Source organism: Uloborus diversus, chromosome 1 (genome assembly GCF_026930045.1).
Source record: "Uloborus diversus isolate 005 chromosome 1, Udiv.v.3.1, whole genome shotgun sequence".
NCBI classification, from domain to species: Eukaryota; Metazoa; Arthropoda; class Arachnida; order Araneae; family Uloboridae; genus Uloborus; species Uloborus diversus.
The window spans coordinates 9,275,911-9,290,680 of record NC_072731.1 but is presented as its reverse complement, the minus strand read 5'-3'; the positions used below and the strand labels follow the sequence as shown (position 1 = coordinate 9,290,680).

Below are 14,770 nucleotides of genomic sequence, written 5' to 3'. Positions count from 1 at the left end.
TTATGTAATTTATGACTGACAACAAAACACCTTAATCTTAAACCCTACTTATTTAGCAATACAATAGAAAGAACAAACGACATGCATTATCAAGATTTTGAACATTGTGATTTTCGAATTAAATACTTGACTCCCAATTGAAAAATGCTTAGATCAGGTTAATGTATGATACAATATCAAACTAATTTGTTGAAAAATTACTACCGTGAATTTATTACAGCTTTAAAGAAAAAATGCTTCATGACTTGAAAATAAATTTAGGTTCTCTAATCTACAATATCTTGAGCTAGATATACCATGTGTCAATAGGCCGCAAGTTTATTAGTTCTTTTTCTTAAAAATTGAGATTATATATCTACTATGAATAGGAACAAGATCTTAATGTGAGACCTCCAATAAAATCGAGAGGAAACTAAGTTAATGTAACAATATGCAGCACACATTAAATGTGTCAAGTTTCTGCAGATTTTATTATCGTAATAGCTAGAAATTGAATACCTTATCATCAATTATCCAATGCTTTGAGCTATGTGATACATGCCAATTGTATCAAATACATATTTCAAGATTTGCCATGGTTCATGCATCAATTCTTATACCACTTCAAAAAAAAAAAATTCTTCAAAAACATGTAGAGTAGACCAACCTAGTAAATAAACCTCAGTGAATGAATAGCACTTCCATTTTTTTCAAAAAAGAAAAATCAAATAATTTTCTTAGACTTACGACGCTAAACAGCAAAAGTTCGGGGATTTCTTTAAAAAATATTTCATCAATTGAAATGCTTTCTCTGCTACTTGACACATGCTACTTTTTTAACAATATTATTATTATTTTTTAATAAATCTGCTCTTAAGTTTTCATTTACTGGTCTGTCTACTCTGCCACATTTAGAAACAAATTTATAACTTACTTCCTAACCATGATTATCGTGGTAATAACTTACTCTTTAGCTCCTATTATCTTCATCTACAACATTGCACGATGGGTATGAATCACTTTGCGAACATTTATTGCTATTAATATGAAATTTTCATGCTTTGCATGGAATGAAATACTTATATGGACAAGCGTCGCGGCGCTGACACATTTCAGTATGATTCAGCCTCAACTCGGCATGATGGATCCACAAGTGGAAAATCTGTCCCAACACAAAATAAAACATTTCCTGCTGCCACCCTTTAACTCATCTATTAACTAGTATAACAGTCACTTGACCTCAATGATTCGCCATTTTGATGGCGGACCAGCCAATAGCAAAGAGAGAAAAGCCTTCTGATTGTTTCACTTACTTGATCCTTCTGTGATTCCTTTTCGTTTTTTTTTCTTTCTATCTGCGCCTTTTTTGATGTGATAATAAATGAAATACTACTTATGGATAAAATGACTTAAAATGGATGCACTAACCCATTCAGTTTAAAAACCAATTGTAGCATTGGTTATTCGAAATTCCGTCCAAGGATTAGAAGTGCTATGGGAAAAACTCAAAAGGGGAAAAACTCATTCAATCTCAATCAGAAATTCAACTCAATGGAAAAACTCAAATTAATGGGAAAAACTCATTCAGTTTAAAAACCTAGTGTTACAGAGTTATTCAAAACTCCGTACAAGGATTAGAAGTGCTATGGGAAAAACTGTAAGATGAATCAGCAAAAAAAAAAAAAGTTGCCAGACTGACCGACAGAAGCTATACTTCAGTTGAATAACATGATATCATAATGTTGAAGGTACATTGAAATATCAAATCGAATTAAAATCCAGTTAATACAGTTAAATGTATCAATTCAGCATTACGCTTCAACGTTCAGTGGGGTCGTGCGTTAGTACAGCTTGGCAGAAACAGTATTATTGCAGTGACGTATGCCTTGTCCCCAAATGTTCACACATATAACCCCTGCAAGATAAATAAATAAATCTGATTGTATTCCTACAAATGTTCATTTAGCTGCGTATTCGTCTTATAGTTTCGATACCATTTAGAATTGGAGGACTTTCTGAATAACTATATAACTTCATATGGGTACTTCCTTTAACTTACATCTAGTATATTTATTATGTATGATATCGTTCAATATCCCATTAACTCCATACTTACATATTCTTAATTAATCTGTGTAAATAATAAACAATATTCAATAATCACACAAATTAATTAAGAAAGTTGTTTTTATTAAAATAAATTAATACCTGAACAACAACAAAGTTAACTGGTACACCTAGTACCGCTGAAAGCTTCCAAACACTATATTGTTGCAAGCTTCATCACAGAAACAGATGAAAAAAATAAAAGCACGTGAAACAAAAAGCGTAATAAAGCAAGGCTTAGATATACATAAGAGAAGAAAGAATTAAACAATACTTAACACATATGTCTTAAACTATTGTTATATGTGATGATACGTGAAACTGTCACAGCCCTTTTAATCCATGCTTCAAGTTTATGTTGAAAAAAAAAACGCATATTTCCTCCTAAATTTCTCTTTGAAAAACACTTTTCATTTTGAAAAACACTTTTCATTTTGAAAAACACTTGCAAACAATCAATTTAAACACGACGGTATGACATGAAAAAAAAAAAACACACGTTGAGGATTCAATTTCAAACAAACAAGCATTTAAAAAAAAAAGATGGTAATTATTCTTTCGTAACAATAACACAAATCTCGCCTTTGTGATAGTAACAACAGTGAACATCATCACACTAATGCTAATTAGAATTACCTCAGTAATAGGAAGAGCAGGATTTGGTCCATCAGGTGAGGGAGAATCTTTGCTGCCAGGGGAAAGATTTCGAACGTTGCCGTTCGATGTCTGACTATCATCTTTCTTGGGAAGTCCTACAAATTATAAGAACCATCATGATTTGACATAACCCTAAATAAGCTAATTCAAAAAGATAAGTTTCAAAAAAATTAATTATTAATTTGTTTAAATAACTTCATAAATTGGAACAGTTAGTAATCCAACGTTGTGAAGCACAAAAATTGCAAAATTATTGCAGACACGTGTTTTGGTGTTACAAGGAACACCTTTTTCAATGCTAAGAAGTGTGAGCTTCTGGATGAAAAGTCATCCGAGAAAAGCAACATGGTGGAACAGGAGATAGTATAAATATCAAAAAATGGAAATTAAACAAAAACAAAAAAAGATAAAATGACAACTGGAGGCATAGTTATTATATTTATATTTTCATTTTTTGCTTTCTTATTTCGTTTTGTGACTAACTAATTCCAATATGTTTATTCTTCACTTTGTTTTTTCCTGCATTTCTCCATTTGATACATTGCTTCCATACATAGTTTTTCCTGCTGGTAAATTTATTGCTAATTTATGCAGAGTGGTTTCATTTTTGGACTTTTTGCATTGTTTATGGGTTTTCTTGGAAAATTAATTACTTAACGGTTTTTTCCTGATGGAATTATATAATAAATTATACCTCCAGGTGTCATTTTATCTTTTTTTGTTTTTGTTTATTTTTTATTTTTTGATATTTATACTATCTCCTGTTCCACCATGTTGCTTTTCTCGGATGACTTTTCATCCAGAAGTTCACACTTCTTAGCATTGAAAAAGTAGTAAGTAAGTTCCTTGTAACACCGAAACACGTGTCTGCAATAATTTTGCAATTTTTGTGCTTCACAACGTTGGATTACTAACTGTTCTAATTTTCCGCACAAAGGTATTTATTCGTTATTAACTTCATAAATGTTAAAAATGCGAAAACTGAGAACATTAAATATGCTTTACAAAAGTAGGTCGTATTGTAACTTTCTCTGCATTTATTAATCACTAATGGTACGCGCACGGCTTTGCCCCTAATAGAAAACTAAAAGGTCTTTCCGTTGGCATGTATATTTACAAATAATGTATGGTGAATTTCTCGCCAATTGGCTTGCCCATGTCACGGTTCCACGTTATGATAACTTGGTAATTGACTCGTCCATCTTATGATAATTTTGCTCGGAAAAATGTTCTTAAAATTGGAATAGAAAAAGAACAAAATCGAATTTTCAAAAAATCGCTTCGAGGTGCACATCCCCATGCTACAAACGAACTTTATGAAAAATTTCATGAAAATCGGTCAAGCGGTCTAGGCGCTATGCGCGTCACAGAGGTCCAGACATCCAGACAGACAGAGATCCAGACTTTCAGCTTTATTATTAGTAAAGAAAACCAGAAGTCGAAACATATGAACTGAAAGCTAAATCGCATTTCCTATTGGCCACATTTCCTTTTTGTAAATTCTTGTTTAAGCGATTGCACTTATCAAACAATACTATTTTATACTATTGATAACTTATTTTAGTGTGTTCAATCAAATTTTCAATTGATTGCTATCATTTGATGACATAAGCGTATTCTAGGGAAATGTGTGGGGAAATAAAGTAGTTAAGATAACTTCCTTTTTTCAAAATGAACAAATTGAAAATTTGTTCTGAAAATAATGTTACATAAAGAACAAACAAATATATTTTACAATGAAACTTGCATTGAAACATTATTTTTTATTTTGGCAGTAAATTTGTACCCCCTCCCCCCCCCCAAAAAAAAAATGTTCATTTTTTCTTTAAGGGGCAAAGTGAAAAATAAAAATTAAAAAAAATCATTAGAAAAATGTTAAAATCCGATAATTTAAGATATTTTTGATCAAATAAATGAGCAAATAAAAGAATGAATCAATAAATGAAAAGAAAATGACACAATAAACGAATAAATAAATAAATTGCTGTATGAAAAAATAAATAAATGAGTGAATAAAATAGGGAATGAATAAGAAAATAAATGAATGTATGAATAAATAATGGTGTTATTAAATGAAGGAATGTAAATGAAATAATAAATAAAAGAATACGGAAGTAATTTCATAAAGGATTGAATAAATAATTGAAATGATCTATTTCCCTTTGTTCCACATGCACTTGACTAATTGTACAAAGCATCAAAAATACAAATCAAATTAATATTAAACAAATTAATATTGTAGCGAATATTGGTAGATCTCAATTTATAGTTAAAACGTTAATATAACAAGTTTTTTTTATTATTTAATAAAAACAAAAATAATTTTGGACTTACAACAAAATATTACGATATAAGTATCATTTTTTGAAAAGTGCTTTATATATCGTATTTATAGCTTTACAGAGGTTACTTCTTCTTGATTGGAATACACTACAGTGGTGGACATAATTATAAACTCAAAAAAAATTTTTTTTGGTTTAATTATAGCTTAACTCAATTTAATTTTTTTTCACTAAAGTAAAGATGAATGGTTAAAAGAATAGTTCTAAAACTAGTACAACTCATCAGTTAAATTAAAAAGTTAATGAAGTTAGAGAATTTGAAAATTTAATATCATTACGTAATTTTATCATTACGTTAAACCTGGACAAAAGTGTAAACTCAAAAGTAAAAATTCCAGGATTACAATTAAATTTTCTTCGAAAACGTTGATTTAAAGCTATCGAATGAATAAATGTTGCCATCAGTGATTGCTAAATATTTTGTTTTTGAAAATCAATGAGAAACATTTAAATGCACTGCTGGACAAAATTATTCGGAACTCCAGCGCTCGAATACGCTACCTTGCGGTGATTTATAAAACAGCGAATGCAACTAAAACATTGCCACGTTGCGCTCCACGGTGTCTGTTGACGTAAACACAGGCAGTTTGTTCTGAGTATTTATTAACGCAATCGATGTGTCTTAGTTTGCTTTCAGCTATAGAAATTAATTCGTCCCTTAGTAGTATTCTCGAGCTTCTCAAAATAATGTTAGTTTTCCTTATTTCTTTCAAAAAAGTATTAAATGGTGGAAGCATAAACAAGAAAACTCTGGATTAACAAAATTGGATAACGTTATACCAGGTAAAAATTTTTATTGTTTTGTATGAATTTGTAATAATATAAGTTTTTTTTAATCTTAAATTAATTTAACTAATCATATTTTACAGCAGCATTTAGTTGGAATGGACAGTATGCAAAATATTTTCTTGAATTTATTATAGTAGAACAAAATGAAAAATGTTTAACCGAGAAAGAATTTAATTTATTCCTTTTATTCTCAGTTGAAAGGTTTCGCCAAATTTGTTTAGGTTTATAGTGTTAGTATTGTGCGAGCAAAGTAGCCTTGGCGAGATTTCGCGTTTTTAGTTAAACCATTTTTAATTTTTATCATGAGTGGAATAAAATGGTAGTAAGATTACAGAATTCGATAAGTAAAAAGAAATAATGGTCAATCAACTGAAAAGAAAACTACCACCATATATAAACTGTGAGTACACATTTTATTTATTTTGTTCTGAGTGAATTTGAATAAATATCAGTTTTTCAATTCCGATGAAAAAAAAAACGAACTTAACAACATTGACTGGACAATTTTCCTTAACCTAATTCCACATAAATGATTTAAATAACCTTTGTTACTACAGTATCCTACTGATATAGACAGTATGCAAATAAATTTTCTTGAAAATATTTATCGCAGAACAGATTGAAAAATCCAGAAAGAACGTTAAGAATTTGAACAATAAAAAATAAAAGTTCGCCAAAAATCTGTTTATAGGGTTATGGTTTGAAAATTGTGTGAAAGAATAATGTATCTTGACAAGATTTCGCATATCAGGTAAATCATTTCCATGACGAATGAATTAAATGCATGATTTCTTTGGATATCCAATCATATAGTCACAGAAATAAATTATCTAGTGTTAAACGTTACTCTTGACAGTCTGCCACGTATGTGCACTATGTGACAAAAATGTCAACAAATGCCGGAAATGTCACGAAACTGAACTTAATATGTACTAATGTATAGAAAAAACGGTACAAAATGAAAATGCCGTTCGAAGCGAACCAAAAATTTATGAATTCCGAATTCAACATCGTGAAAATGGCTGCTTCAGAACAACTTACTGTGTGTTCTGCATTAATTGTTTACTTTCGTAATACTTTTTGGTTTCTAATCTCTTTCTATATGGGTCAGAATAACCAAAAGACTTTGAAAAATCTTTTCAAATGAATAAAGCGAAAAAATCATACATACGAACAAAAATCACAACACTTTTAGCATTTTCTTCGTTACCACATGCGTTTGTTTTAGTTTTTAAGTCGGCCATTAGACAGTGACTGCAGTGCCCCCTATAGTTCGTTGGAGTTGCGAATAAACTCAAGACCTTTTTCATTTTTTTAATCATAATTTAATCCAGTTTAATTTTATTTTTATTTAATAAAATAAATAACGCAGTTTAAATGCTCATCTTTAATATATAAATAAACTTTAAGGGCTCTTGTGTATTATATTCTAAGTTTTGGATTTTCACATCACTAACTTCTTTCCTGAAGAATAAAATAAAAACATTCTTGTCATTAGTTACTGCTTATTTTCTTTATCATTATGTCAACTGAAAAAAATGCCACTGAAAAAAAAAATAATAAAAAAACATTTATTTTCATTTCAGACGATATTTTCTCCTCAGTTTAATTTTTCTTTATTATTCAAGTAAAAGTTTTTATCGTCTAATTGTCAGGTTCAGAATGATTTGAGCTTTTTTTAGTGCATGTTTTCATTCTGTCGAGTTGTTAAGTTCTTCGTGCTTTGGTATACATTGAGTTTTGAAATACCTCAAGGTTTAAAACTTACAGAGCAACAAGTAGGAAAAATTGTGGCCTACAGAGATGTTGGTAAAACCCAGCGCCAAATTGCGTATTTAGTTAAATGCTCCCAAGGGGCAGTAAAAAACGTACTGAAGGATCCCCGAAGTTATGGAAAAAGAAAAAGGACGGGGAGGCATTCGAAACTAACTGAGAGAGATCGAAGATATATTTTACGCACAGCATCAAACACTGGAGCGTCTTCCAGCAAAATTCTGAAGACTTTAAAACTCAAGTTGAGCTCTAGGACAGTTAGAAGAGTTCTACAACAAGGTCAGAATATGAATTGGAGAAAAATGAAAACACAGCCAAAACTGGAGGTTCAGCATATTGCTGAAAGACTTCAGTTTGCACAGAGACATACAGTGGCTCCCAAAAGTGTTCGTACACCTTGAAATTTTGTAGTAAAACCAAAATAACTCAAAACTGAATTCGAATATAAAGTCCAATTTTTTTTCACACCATTCCTATGTCATTCTGAATAAAACCCAATAGTTTTTTTTAGAATATTGCCAGATTTTATTTTTGAAATTTGTCAAAAAACGAAGAGTCAGAGAAAAAATACGCCACAAAAGTCATCATACACTGAAATAGTTTCGAATAAATTCATAATTAGAATTATCATATGTGGTTTTTTTATTATTTTTGCATTGTAATGATACTGTAAAGTCATTTGCCTTTTATTTTTTGTGTATTCATTCCCTAATATTTTGCTTAATATTTTAAAATGGCAGGTATGCGTAAAAAACAACAAACACGATTCGAAATTTGATTTTTTCCCTCACAGTAGCCGTAAATTGGTTTGAAATGTCTCCAAATTGGTTAATTTATACCATTCTATGGTGAAGGGCTTGATAAAATGCTTTAAAGTCAAGAATCGGATCGAAAACAAGGTAAGAAAAGGTCAACTGGCAAAGTTAACAAAGAGTGATCGGAGGTTTACAGTTAAAAAAAATGTGAAAAATACACATTTCAGAACTGAAAAAGTTTCTGCAGAATTGAATGAAACATTTTACGTTTAATTTTTACCTAAAATTGTTCGCTAAGTTCTCTGATTAGCTAGATTAAATAGGACCGCTTCCCGCAGAAATTTTCTTGTTCGTACGAAAAACAGTAAGCTTACACTTTCCGTCGTAAAATCAATGATAAATAAGGTCAAAACGTTTTGGAACAACGTCTTACTCATAGACGAAAATAAATTCAACATTTTGGGTTAAACTATTGTATAATCGTAAATGAAAGAAAAAAAATGAGGAATTTAATCTTAAGAACTTTGTTGGATCGGTTAATCAGGACGGTAAAGGTGTTCTTGTGTGAGGGTGCATCTCAGCATCAGGAATCAGAAATTTGGAATTTTTTGATGAAATAATGAATTATGCTGTTCATTTAAATATTTTAAGGAGATTAATTTGAAACTATTACCCCAAAATTTGGTAGTCGGAAACAACTTTGTTTTTTTATCAAGATAACGATAAGAAGTAACGATTCGCGTTTGGCGCCTCAAAATTTGTCCTTAAGCTGAGAAATATATCCTCAATCGCTAGATTTAAACTTAATGGAACATATTTGGAGATATCTGGTGGCTAGATTACCAAAATACACCATTGAAACAAAAAGCGAACTAGAAACAGTAAGACTCGTAGCGCGGCTGAACACTTACTCAGAAATTGCACAAAAAAAGAAAGAAAAAACAATTAAATCTATTCCCAGACGTTTAAAGGCTGTTGTTGTTACTGCATGATATCCTACTAAATAATAATTTAGTAAAAAGTTAGATTATTTACTAATTTTTCGACATTTTTTCAAAGTGTACGAAGACTTTTGTGAGATAAATTTTCCAGCACTTTTTGGTTTTTGATTTTTTAAAAATTAAGTTTTAATGTTTTATTAAAAATTTTCATGCAGTTTTGTTAAAAACAGATCATAGATCTTATAATAAAATACCTATTCCGAAATATTAATTCTAACCAATGGATAAGGGCCTATTTCATTGAAAGTCGTAGGTGTACGAACACTTTTGGGAGCCACTGTATGTCTTGGAAAAAAATGTGGAATACAGTTGGTCCGATGAAAAAAAATTCAACTTGGATGGTCCAGATGGCTTAAGATTGGCATGACATTAGAAAAAAAGAACAACACTTATTTAGCCGAAACTTTGGTGGAGGTTCTGTAATGGTTTGGGCTGGTTTTTCTCAGCATGGTAAAGCAGGATTGGCGTTTCTTAATGGAAGACAGAACGCTGAAGATTACCAATTAATCCTGGAAGATCATCTCTTACCTATTGCTTATTCCTGGAGGTAACTGGAAATTTCAGCAAGATAACGCGAGTGTACACACAGCGAAAAGTACAAAAGAATGGTTCAAGCGCTGGGGGTATCAAAGTTATCAAATGGTCAGCTCGTAGTTCAGATCTTAATCCGATTGAAAATCTTTGGGGGACCATGGTTCGCAAAATTTATCATGATGGGCACCAGTACCAAACAAGAGAGGAACTAAAAAGGACAATACTTTCAACATGGAACCATATGCAACAGCAGCTGTTGGGAACTCTTGTGAAATCTATGCCGAGCCGCATATTCGAAGTAATTCAGAAAAATAATGGTCCAACTCGTTTTTAAATGTTATTAGTTTACACTAATGGCTAGATTTAATGCAGTGTTAATTTTTGAAACATTAAGTATTTGAATAAAATTCTACCAAACTTTAGAGTTTCTTACTTTTGAGTTGATACTTTTGTCCAGGTTTCATTTGTTATTTAGGTATTAAAGTTGAAAATTTTTTAAATTAAATTATTTATTTTATATTTTTTATGAGTTATACTGAACTTAGGACTATTTAGTCAGTTATTTATCTTTACTGGAACAAAAAATTTTTTTAACTGAGTTAAATTATGATTGAAAAAATGAAAAAAAAAATGAGTTTATAATTTTGTCCAGCAGTGCATTTATTTGTTTCTCATTAATTTCCAAAAACAAAACTTTTAGCAATCACTGATGGCAACATTTATTTATTCTATGGCGTTAAATTAACATTTTCGAACGAAACTTTCTCGTAATCCTGGATTTTTTACCTTTGAAGTTATACTTTTGTCCAGGTTTCACGTAATGATAAAATATTAAATTAGCAAATTTTCTAATTTCATGAACTTTTTAATTTAATTGATAAGATGTACTAATTTTAGAACTATTTCTTCAATTATTCATCTTAACTTCAATGAAAATAATTTAAACTAAGTCATGCTATAATTGAAACAAAAGAAAAAAAAAATTGAGTCTATAATTTTGTCCACCACTGTAAATGTAAATATTTCATTATTATTTTACTTCCCCGCTGTTTCAATATGACCAACATTACCCTGTATAGTAAGTACTGTCTGACCACCGATGCTATTGTGAGGCGAATATCCGGTTTACAGGAGGAAATAGACTCATCTATTTGTTTTCAGGGATCTTGCTGATGCGTGCTAGTCTCTAAATTAAGCAGTGTCACATTGAAACAAACGCATCAAATTCTTATTCTCCCCCTCATACAGTCATACTCGGCTTAATTGGGTGTTTGCCAGTTCCATAGCATCAGTGGGAAGACAGTACCGTGGCTTTTCTTATACAGTGATCTCTCGCTTATACGCGACCTCTGTTATACGCGTTTTTCACTTATGCGCGTTTTTCTCATGGGCCTGGCACCGATATAGAAAAACAATGTTAACTCTTGTTCATTTATACGCGAAACCTAAAATGCACTTTTCACTTATGAGCGGTAAAAAAATTTCAAGTTTTAATTAAATCGCCTACTCACGTTTTGCTTATCGGAAGATTTGTACCCTTCTTGATGTCTCTTGGAATGCTTTCACACACCTTTATTCCAATGTTCAAAATGTTTCCAAGAACGCGTTTTTTTTTCGCGCAAGTGTGCGATTGGGGGTGCAGTTAGTCTTGTGATTGACATCGAGAGGGGAGAACGGATTACATGCGAAAAGGTCGACCTTCCTAAAAGTCGTGGTGAAGCGGAAAGCATTGACATAGCCTATCGAGGATCTTTTGTATACTTACAGACTATGACACTGATCAGGCGACAGTTTTTAGGTTTTGTGGAATTCGCTTACATACTGTACAGTGTATAAAAAATGACAAAACGTGCAACTTCAAATTTTACATTTTTATTAAATTACAATGCATAAATAGAAATTATGTGCGTATTTATTCATTAGTATCAGTAGTGTACTATTAGTATTACTATAACTGTTGATAACTTACTGTATTTAAACTTATTTTTGGGGTTTAATCACTTATGCGTGAATCTCACTTGTGAGCGAAAATTTCGTTGTCCCCTTTGGTCGCGTATAAGTGAGAGGTCACTGTAATATAACGGCACCAGTAACAGACATGCTTAAGGCATCGCTCCCTGGTTAACTCAATTTTCTGAGCCTTTTAATTTATTTAGACTTTTAAAACTAGTTTTCTCTCATGCAACTATATACCGTCTAACGTTTGACTGTTTCTGGTTCTTATGCATTAGTTAATTCTATTTTTATTTATTCAATTTCGAAAAAAAATCCGACACCCAGTAACAGACACCTACAGTTCTGAGGATACTCAGAAACAGATAGGATGAGGAAAGGAAGAGTGATGGACAAAATTCCCTTTTCTCTTCAAAATGTGCAAAAGTTCTTTATTTTTAAATCTAAAACCTTATGAAATTCAAATGAACATGAAACACCGGCAGACCTCGTGGTGGCTGTTCATAACTTTCCACCGCTGCCTTGTAAATACCAACTGGATCTTAAAATTCATTCTGATAACATCAGATGGTTGCACCATTTTCATGGGTCGGAGCAACATCAGTTTTACCTGCCTAAAATTCTTATTATTCAAATCCAAACTTACGACTGTCTGGTACCGTTACCCTACCCTACTGCGGTTTTTCGTAACAGATTAAAATTTGTACACACGATCGCCTTATTTCTTTATTTCTCAATTTGGGTTATCCTACCCTGACTAATTTATTACAACGATAATCGACATTTTTGCTTTAGTTCCTGACAAAAAAGTAGTTTTCATCATCTGCAAAATAGCAATTAAACTTTCATCAAAAATTCAAACAGTTTAATGTGAACCTACAAATCTCTTACTTTTGATACTTCAAATTTTTTTTAAAAGGAAAAATGCGTTTAAAATCCAAAATGTTTATTAATTATGCTTGAAATAACTGCTACGAAACCCACATAGCGCATTATTTACGAACTTGAACAAGTTCAAGAACTCACAGAACGAATTAAAAAAACAAAAAAAAAAAACATTCTCTTTTTTAATGCAATAAATAATGTTTATCCTCGAGCACATTCCATTAAGTATATGGTATTTTAATATTTACTAAGTGTTTATTTTTAAACAAAATACAAATTTTTGTGATAGATCACTCTCTAAAAATGCATACTACCACTTATTTCAAGAAACATATTTCGACTCTCTTGCAAAATTAAGAAGCTCGACATGCATTAGCAAAAGTCCCTAGAAATGCTATGTCAACAATGTCGGAAGCTTGCAGTCAAGCCCTTGGTGGGCCCAACTCGAAATCGAAATGATATAATTTTAATAAATTTTATGTAAGGAAGGGAGTCCGGCGACTAAACTTGTAATTGGATCTCGGTGGCTGTGTAGATTAGAACTTTTGTATGCCAAACCACTTGTTTTTGAACCATACAAATCTACAGACTGATAGGAATTTTCAACATTTAAATAGACCTATTCGTGTGAAAAACTAGAATGTAATGCAAACTGAAAGCCAAAACATTTCAGTTTCTGAATATTGAAAAATAGAAAAAAATGAACTTGGGGAACATTTTTTAATTATATATATATATATATATATATATATATATATATATATATATTTGAGGAATTTTTGTAAACAACTGAAATATTTAGTGTTCTTTCCTTTTATTTCCGATTACAAATTTTAAATTTCTACGCAATCACTAACGTTAAGCTTTTGTCTATTCAAAAATACCTTAATTATATAGCCCCAAAGTCAAAAAAAAAAAAAAAACTTTATCTGAGCATACAGCACAACAAAAAACCAGTAAAAAAATGAAAAAAAATCAACATGCTAAATCAAGGATTTATATCAAAATCAACAATTCTCGTAAATGTTCATGTTAACATTTTTTTCCTTGTCCAAAATTGAGCAAAAAATCTTTAACTTAGAAAAATTTTCGCACAAGAGTAACATGCTGTTGGTACGTTACAGGAGTAATGTATGTTTCGATAAAGTTTTTTTTTCCACAAATTTTTTTTCACAAATAGGATACAACTTTCACAATTCTTTCAAGTAATTGAAGGGCGTAGCAAACAGAAAAACGGATAAATACCCATGTCTCTTTCGCATAAAACATTAAAATATTTAATTTCAAACTTTATTAAACTAATCAATTTTGTTTATTGTATTCTTAAAAATCACATAGAGAAAAAGAAACAATGTCTTACAAGGGTTCAGATTTTAAGAACAAAGATACGGAAATAAATAATCTTCTTACCTGTTAATGTGCGCAGTGTGCTGATGGGAGATACGATGTCCTCCATCAAATGCCTGTTTCGCTATTTAAAACAAAAAAAGTTTTCTTTAACATCAACTCATTGCACAATATCTAAATTTTGCACAGTAATAAAAACATAACACTAACATAATCCGAAACATAAACTCTTGTGCGAATTAATGGATCCAAGTTGCGAATTTTTAATTTTCGAATTTTTTAGGATGTTCAGTCTTTGTTTATAACAGCAGTTTAGTCTACCAGTTGATTTGGCGCTATCACCTCACGTTTTTTGTCACAAATAATGTTTTGTATTCATTTCTACATATTTTTGCTGTTTTTCCTCAATTCGGTCATTTTTTATCTTTTTGTTAGCCATGGATATTTCTCCACGGAAAAGGCAGGCCATTCTGACATTGAGTGAAAATCTGATTGCAAAATAAAGAAAAAATGATTTGTGCTTTGCTAAAAACATGGTTTAGAGATCAAGGATTTAAATGAACGTGCAAAACTCTAGTTGACTCTATGCATAGTAAAGTGAAAATGGTGCTGGACAAATGGGGGAGGGGCATACTAAGTGATGATTTTG

General features: G+C 31.0%; 1 protein-coding gene across 2 annotated transcripts in view; it reads right to left on the bottom strand.

The window, feature by feature from the left end:
* LOC129227930 (rap guanine nucleotide exchange factor 4-like) overlaps window positions 1-14,770 on the bottom strand; it is a 196,090-nt gene that overhangs the window by 90,660 nt on the left and 90,660 nt on the right. For both annotated transcript variants that reach the window (XM_054862554.1, XM_054862561.1), the window contains 2 exons: window positions 14,185-14,245; window positions 2,722-2,837 (listed from right to left, as the gene is read on the bottom strand). In XM_054862554.1, the coding sequence (XP_054718529.1) occupies window positions 2,722-2,837; window positions 14,185-14,245 (177 nt within the window). The remainder of the gene's footprint in view (window positions 1-2,721; window positions 2,838-14,184; window positions 14,246-14,770) is intronic.